General features: G+C 35.0%; 1 protein-coding gene across 1 annotated transcript; it reads right to left on the bottom strand.

The window, feature by feature from the left end:
* Positions 1–127: 127 nt before the first annotated feature.
* On the bottom strand, positions 128–3,416 carry LOC142353651 (sodium/bile acid cotransporter 7-like). The gene is made up of 2 exons (XM_075405947.1): positions 2,856–3,416; positions 128–1,411 (listed from the first exon to the last, which is right to left on the bottom strand). The coding sequence occupies exons 1-2, from the start codon at positions 3,337–3,339 to the stop codon at positions 828–830; spliced, it is 1,068 nt and encodes a 355-aa protein (XP_075262062.1). The 5' UTR covers positions 3,340–3,416; the 3' UTR covers positions 128–827.
* Between the last annotated feature and the right edge of the window lie 4,859 nt (positions 3,417–8,275).

The raw sequence follows: 8,275 nt of genomic DNA, 5'->3' as shown, positions 1-8,275 counted from the left end.
TAAAATTACTATTCAAAAGAAATAGACTTCCACTTACGTGTACTCAAAAAAAAGAATTAACGAAACTAGAAGTTTTGATGAATTTATTTGGTCTGGGGTCATTAACTCGACGGAGGTTAAGAACACGTGTCATACCAATAAATTAATTCTGTACAATTAAGTTGACCAAATAGACAATTTTACAATTCAGAAAATATAAATAAAGTATACACACTTCAATACGAAATACGAGAACAAACCGCTCCATGTAAATCGACACGTGTATACACATTACCACACCGGCATCAGTGATATGTTTTTTTACAACCAAACAAGCCCTCAATTACTCTGATGACTATTTATATGATAAAACTGCTTCCTTGTTGTTCTTCAACTTATTATATACCAACAGGAAAAAGCTGTCACAAAATTAAAAGTCGTAAAATACGCGCGAAAATGTCAAATACAATCAAAATGTTTGAAAAAGTGTCAAATATTGTCAAGGCATGCAACATTTATGACATGCCTGTGAAATTATTTATTACGAGCAAAAAGGTGATTCGTACTAGAGGCAGCGAAATTTTTCAAATAAGTCACAAGACGATTGCTGCATGCTTTTTATCAAATATTACCCATACGCAAATACTCTAAATCAAGTTTAAGTAAAATTTTCTCAAAAATTGACAGGGGTAAGCATTCATTCTCCAAGGATTGAGTGCGGAGCAATATAAAACATTTTCAATTTAGGTAAAATTTGCAGCGGACAATACTGGGTGTTCATTTTTTGGAGAAAAATAAGGAAACAATTCTCATAGCACTAAATTTAGTACATTTTCACCCTCCCTCATTTACACATCCGGCAACTCAGAAACTGGTTCCGAGTCATGACTTCCGCCATTCTTCCTCTGCTCTCTCACCATCCATTTCTTGACAGTCGGAACCAAAGCCCCTCCCAGTAGTATCTGCGTAGGATGATAGACCAGCAATGGAATCGAATATAAAGGCAAGTTCGGATCCTGGCTAAAGATAATCTTCAACATCGGAATTCCTAACGTGAGGGATTTGTGCGTTGAACAGAAAATAATTGCCACCGTATCTGCAGCTTGGAAGCCCAACCTCTTGCCCAAATTTGGATGTGTGCTTAGATAAAAGGATAAACTCAAAACAAACAGCTGAAATGACAAAACAATGAAAGCGATTTGGGCTAAACTTATTCTGTCCATTTCGAAGTTTGAACTGCTGAATGTGTCACAGAAAGTAGTGAAGATTATTAAAAGTAGAACTAAGTTCCCGATCAGGCTGTAGGGTATTTTCTGTTTGTCCAGAACCTCTCTGAAGTTTCTTCTGATTGAATTACCCAGAATAATTGGAAGCACAACAGTCAAGAACAGCTGGTTGAAAATTTTGCTAAGAGGCACAGAGCTAGACGTTCCTGTAAAAAAAACATTAAATTAACCTTCGAAACTACATGAAATTTTCATAGTAAGCGCCACCTTCATTACTTTAAAGCAGAGATTTTATCTGTTAGTGATTTAAACCTGAAGTCTAACAACGATCTATATAAAGATTAGGAAGGTCCATGTGGGTTTTTAAGTTGAAAATTGGTGATGAGCGATTTCATCGCTGGAGACGACTCTTCTCATCACTGAAAACAACTCTACCAAAATTAGAAAAGCTTTTCGAGCATATTAAAGCACCATTTCAATCGAAAACGCTTTATTCTTCAATTTGGATTTTTGCCGCATTTCTTGAAGAAACTCCACATTGTTTGCGCATTCGTCTAACTGTACTTCCAGAAAATTTCATCGTAAAATGCTTTGCGCAAACCTACTGCGTTATTGTGGTTTTCGGTGCTTTTATGACAACGTTTACTAACTTTTTCAATTTTGTGACAATTATGGCGAGTTTTGACTTTTTCTGGCTAAAAACTATTATTTTAGGTCGTGTTTATATGCATACACAAAGGTAATATAAAACACAGTTTTGTAGCAAAAAAATAGAAAAATCTCGATAATGTACGAAAAAAGCCGAAAAAGTTAGTGAACAAAATTTCAAAAGAACCCGCACTATGCATGACTTGATCTTAGGTTGAGCTCTTCTTGTATAGTTGTCCATGAACATCCGATATCGCGCACGGTAAAACTTGGCAAACAGTAAAAGCGCCAAGCGGTTTAGTCATCGTTTCTGCTTGAGAGACAATGCGAACGAGATCACTTAAAATTCAACAAAAAAACGAGCAAAAATCATGCTTACTAGGCACTGATCATACTTAAAGAGAAAAAAATTATACTGTATGAAGCTTTCTGTTACCATAGCATATATCAATCATCCACATCTGACTGAAATTCCGTCAAATGACCGTATTATGACCATCGACCATGAGTTTCATGACAAAGTAAATTGCCATCTAGAAAATAAAATTCTCAGTCCCTCCCCCAACTTAAATTGGACCAGAACAACAGTCTCAAAATGAAGCAAAGCATATAAATAACAACATTAACAAATAGAACATTATAATCGATAGATCGAAACTTACATTGCTGAAACAAGACACGAGTTTGAAGTTAAGGTTATAATTTAAGGAAAATGAGGAGCAATTTTTTTAGAAAATTGAATCCAGCAATTTAAGCCACTTCGGGCCGAATGGATAATAGTAACAATGATGGGCTGTGAACCAAGATTTCATTAATTTACATTTTGATATTAACCAGGTGTTAAGTTGAAACTGTTACTGATAAATTTAGTTTGGAGTCAAAGATGACAAAATAAAAGAATCAGTTGCGATCAAATCTTTCAAAACGTTTAAGCATCCACAATGTTACCGAAAATGACAATTTTTATGCTGTTAATAAAATTTAATCGCATTGAAAACTTACCGACAAGCTGTAAAAGCAACATCGGCGTGACAAAAATTCCAAGAAAACTTCCGAAAGCCGAGTTGAAAATCGCCACCGCTTCGTTCCCTTCGGCCGCTTTGGTCAAAATCACTGCCGAAGACACCGGAGGTGGCATACACGCTACGACCTGAAACCCCGTCAAAAGTTGCTCCAAAATCCCAAGCTTTGTCAAAAATGGAATCAAGAATTTCACAAATAGTGGTATAAAACACAGAGTGAACAACTGAATGAATGCATGGGTTTCGAGTTGATAAAATGCTCTTGAAAATTCTTCAGTTTTGATTGAGAGTCCACTGTTGAAGAAAATAATGAACACTGCTAGATATTTGACAGTGATCTCTGGCATCAAAGGTCCGTCTTTGGCTCCAATCCATGGTTCGTATCTGGCTAACAAGATGACAACTACAATGCTGACAAGAAACCAGTTCTTTTTAAGTCTATCTTGCAAATTGATAAGCATCATGGATAGATTAAGATTCCACTCAATTCAATAACAAGTTCATTATTTTTCATCAAAACCTGAAAACATAATCTAATGGTTCATTGGGCTGTTTCTCTGCTGATGAAAACATTAACCCTCGCTGGTATAATTTAAAAGTGGCTTGAGAGTGGCCATGATAATTTACAGGCCATTCAATATAATATATAGCCTCCAAGCGACATTTCGTTCATCAATGCCGGCTTAAAAATGCTGCCATTTTTGAGAAAACCTGTCATCTTCGTGGAAAATTATCAAAACGGCAACTTTGTTCACTGTAGGATTCGTTTTTTAAAACCTGCTCTTGAAATAGTAACCCACTTCAGAAAATAGGCCCCACTCGACTGCTCTGCAGGACTAGGAACTAAAACTCTCCGCAAGCGTTGCACAAAGTTTGACAAAACATGCACCAACTTTGTAATTATTTTCTAAAACGTAATCATCAACTACATTCACATACAAAACGGATTGTCAGAATTTTCACACAGAATGTGTTTCTAATTCAAACGATAAAAACTGTTTTAGCTTCAGCACAAGTAAATGTAACTGCTTGAGACGGTATGCACCTGGATCACGGTATGCACCGGGTTACGGACTCCTGGATCACTAACTTTTGAGGGTTATTTTGTGGGTGTTTTGGAGTTAAAATTCACAGTAATTAATAAGAAATATCGCCATCTTACAAGGACTTATTATAATTGTGCAATTTAATAGTGCAATTTAAGCGGATATAATTTCAATTCAATTAGCTAGTAATAGCCTTTATTTGAGCGGTTCGAATTCGTGATACATCCACTAGTTGCCGTGTAATTTGATAGCTTTTCACTGCTATATATGAGCTCCCTTAATGTCTATTACAACTTAGAAATTGGACAACGATTTTCAAGGTAAATCATTCTTTTATTTTATAAAATAATATTTCAAGAAAGAATAAATTTTACAAGATATTATGAGAGTTTCAAGACAAAGCTTTCAACTGACCATCAGGCTGGTTCTCCGGTGTTCTGGTGATTGTCGATTCCGCAGTGTTATACCTCGAGCTGTATTGGTTCTTCGTAAATAATAACTGATCTCCAAGTTGAGCAATTTTAGGCTTTATTACGTTTCCTAATGTTGGTCAGGTATATATACAATTTTCGTATTAGTACACACATTATCAGTATAATTATTTCATATCAAGTAGATGACTTTTCTTAACTATAATTACCAAAGATACAAAATTCATCTTCAACGAATTTAAAAAGTAACTATTTAGGCTTTTGGGTACATAATATTTTTTATTAGTTATCTGTCAATCTGCGGTTGTTTTCAATAGACAGAAACAAATTAGAGGACACACTTCTAGATGGAAATACGGACTAAATATGGCATTGAGAAATTTATAAGGAAACTTAAGGAAAAATATACGTAACTATGATGCACGAAGTAAGGGCAGGACAGTAGATAACGATAGAAACACAAAATAAAAAAAACAAAGTGACGCACAAAAAGTGTCAAGATTGTTCATCAAATTATCATTAAACATCTACAGAATCAAAAATTTCTCGGGACAAAGTTAGGTTGTGACAATCCTTTAATCAAGCTCAAAACCTCAGACCTGGGAATATTGTACTCAAAATAGGGAGCAATTCTTTCATACGAAGAAAAAAAGATGCAAAAAGTCTATCAATTCATTCTTTGAAGAACAAAAATACAAACGCGATAAAAACGAGATGAACAGAAAAGATTCTGAAACGTTTACAATCTGCAGAAAAAATGCCATGTCCAAACGTTATAACTTTGCTGAACTGTCGTCTGATAAATTTACGTTAAAACACTGACCAAATTGCAAATGATATTAGAACAATTAAAAATTGTTGTGATGTCATTTGCAATCACGACACAATCAGAGTTCACAACACAAACAGAGTTCTCCGTTCGGAAAAAAAGTATTGCTTAAAAAACTATGGACTCAGATATAAAAAACACAATATTCCTTAGTTCCTAAAAAGTTAGACTCTTTTACTTATGTCTCTTTTCATCAGGCTACAGAATTTCACGCCAGAAAAAATTGTAAAAACTATCAGAACAAATAGTAGATACTAAAAGAAGAAACATGGATATTTAGGGGAAAACATTACGTAAATATAAGTCACGCAATAGGGACATGACAGTCAATTACGATAAAGTGAAAACTTCCCAAAGAAACATGCACAAAATTTACACACAAAAAGTGTCATGAACGTTTATAAAGTTATCATTAAACAACATCTTCACAATAAAAACTTTTTCTTGAATAAAAGTAATTTGTGACCAGCTTTCAATCAAGCTCAATACCTCAAGCCTGGGAACATTAATGAGCAATTTGTTCATACGAAGCAAAAAAGATGCAAAAATGCAATCAATTTATGAAATATACACAAAAGTTACGCACAAAAAAGTGTCATGAACGTTTATAAAGTTATCATTAAACAACATCTTCACAATAAAAACTTTTTTTGAATAAATGTAATTTGTGACCAGCTTTCAATCAAGCTCAATACCTCAAGCCTGGGAACATTAATGAGCAATTTTTTCATACGAAGCAAAAAGGCAATCAATTTATTCTTTGAAGAACTAAAATACAGATGCGATCCAACGAGATGAACCGAAAAGATTATGAACTTTTTTGGAATCTGCTGAAAATACGCCATGTCAAAACAGTTGGATTTTGCTAAACATTTACGTTAACACACTGACCCCCTTGCAAATGACATCAGAACAATTCAAGTTTACGACACAATCAGAGTTTTCCGTTCGGAAAAAAAGTATTGCATAAGAAAACAATGTAATCAGATAAAAAACAATATTGCTTAGTTCCTAAAAAGTTCAATTAAGTCTGTTTAAGACATTCAAGTCTCTTTCATTCAGGTCAATTTTGATCTTGTTACAAAATTTCACGCCAGAAGAAACTGTAAAAACTATCAGAACAAATAGTAGATACAACATATCAGCTCAACTGAAGATAGACAGCCGCCTTGTCTGTAACAAATTTTGGGTCAAAAGTGTCAACGCAGCTTCTACCTGATTTATTTACAGCGTTTATTTCGTAGTGAAAACTTTGCAATAAATAGACAAGACCGAAAGTAAAAAGCCGAAAGTGATTAAAAACCGCATTTCCTTAGCAACTTATTAATTTTTTTTTCAAAATTCCGCAGTCTTCAAATTTCCAGTTTTTGCATTGTTTCTTTGTAAACAGAAAAAATAGAACCAAAGTTTTCAAGCACAACAAAATCAGCCAACTTCATAAAAGCACCTTTCACGCAAGAACATCATTTTTACCTAAACGTCACATTTTTGTAGTCTTTGCATAGCGCAACGTTGTATCCATGTACATTTTGCTTAACTAAACTTAAGATTGCGAGAAATGATTCCAAATTGCCCAAAAATTGATAAAAATCAAAACAAATATCAAAATCGAAAAACAAAAACATACCGATCTTGTTGCATTCTAAAGACCACAGTTAATTCGCCCTTCCCTGACCAAAACAAAGCAGATCTGGACCGCAATTACCATAATAGTTGGCTGATTGCCAGAAAATAGCCGCAATAGCTTGGTAAATCTGCAGTCTCAGAACCTTAGTAAAAGAAACAGACCAAAAAAATTTTTTAAAAAAATTAAAAGCTGCGATGTTATATTTTCATTAAAAATCTGTTTAACTCATTGCTGCATTAGTCGTCCTCAAATACCCTTCAGTTGAGTGACAGGCACTCAATTGACCTTATATTTTGCAATTAAAGCAAAGATGTCAATTTCAGAGCTAGGAAGTCATTTTTGAGAGTGAGGTAAGTCACGTGTGACCAAAATAATAATAAACGAGAATGAACCAAAAATACTCGCCAAGAGTGAAAAATGACTTCGCGCACAGAAATCAAGTGAAATTGCTTGAACGAATGAACAGAAAGGAGATTTGCGACGCCATATGTACGTAACAAAAATCCTGTTGACGAAATAAAAAAAACCGAGAGAAGGCCAATAATAGGCTCAGCCATCGCTTTATGGCTTAAAAAAATTAATTTAGACTATGATAATGATGTTGCAGCTGCTGCACTTATTTCCAATTCATTGTGAACGTCAGCAAGCCTTTAGCGCTCATTTGATGTTTTTCCACTGGTCACTATCAATTCATTACACTTATAATAAGATAAATGGTAGTGTGACCACCGATGCGCAAGTTGCTTTCATTGCAGCGCCCTTTCGTCATTTACGCCTCGATCTGGAACAGCTATCCCCAGGTTAAGAGGCTAGAAGGGAATAATAACTCTCTGGGAAAAGGGACAAGAGCAGCGGATGTCTCTATGCAGTACGGTTGAGTTGGACTCCTGCCGTTAAATCCAGCTTGTTGGTTACCAATACTGTCCGTTCCGCAGGCCAGTTATACTTAGATAAAGATAGAATCAAATATCAGCATTCGCAATAACACAATTTTGGTCAAAAAAATTGCGTAGATTGTACGTGGTTTATTTACAGCGTTTTCGTATGTTTTTCTTTTTGAGAACCTTGAGTTGCAATAAATAGGCAACAGAGAGAACAATGATCTGAGAACAGTTCTTCAGCAAGCTAGCATTTTTCAAGTTTTGCATTTTTATAGTTTGGGCATGGTTTTCCCGTGAACAGAAAATAGATCCGAGCTTCTAAACTCAAAAAAATCAAAAAAGAACCTGCAAAATTCGTAAAAAGCACATTTCAAACAAGTCTATTTTTTGCAAAAATTAGAACCTTTATTAGGAGGGCGTCAGATGCAGCGCATACAGTCAAACTTATCGTTTCATTTATCTTTGAATGTTCCTTTTGGGTGTACCCATTCAAAGCAGCCACACCACATACCATACTGATACCAGCTCTTGCGACCGATTGCGCATCGATTGCACGGAGGACGGAGAAGCAAGACAGTTGTGATTT

The sequence above is a fragment of the Convolutriloba macropyga genome, chromosome 14 (assembly GCF_964194025.1).
Source record: "Convolutriloba macropyga chromosome 14, txConMacr16.3, whole genome shotgun sequence".
In the NCBI taxonomy this organism is placed as follows: domain Eukaryota; kingdom Metazoa; phylum Xenacoelomorpha; order Acoela; family Convolutidae; genus Convolutriloba; species Convolutriloba macropyga.
This window is presented reverse-complemented; position numbering and strand designations above follow the sequence as displayed.

Bases quoted from the DNA above. Each gene is read 5' to 3' on its own strand.
- LOC142353651 (XM_075405947.1), bottom strand. From the start codon at position 3,339: ATGATGCTTATCAATTTGCAAGATAGACTTAAAAAGAACTGGTTTCTT. The intron at 1,412-2,855 runs GTAAGTTTTCAA...TTTTTTTTACAG, and splicing joins GTTGCTTTTACAGCTTGTCG to GAACGTCTAGCTCTGTGCCT.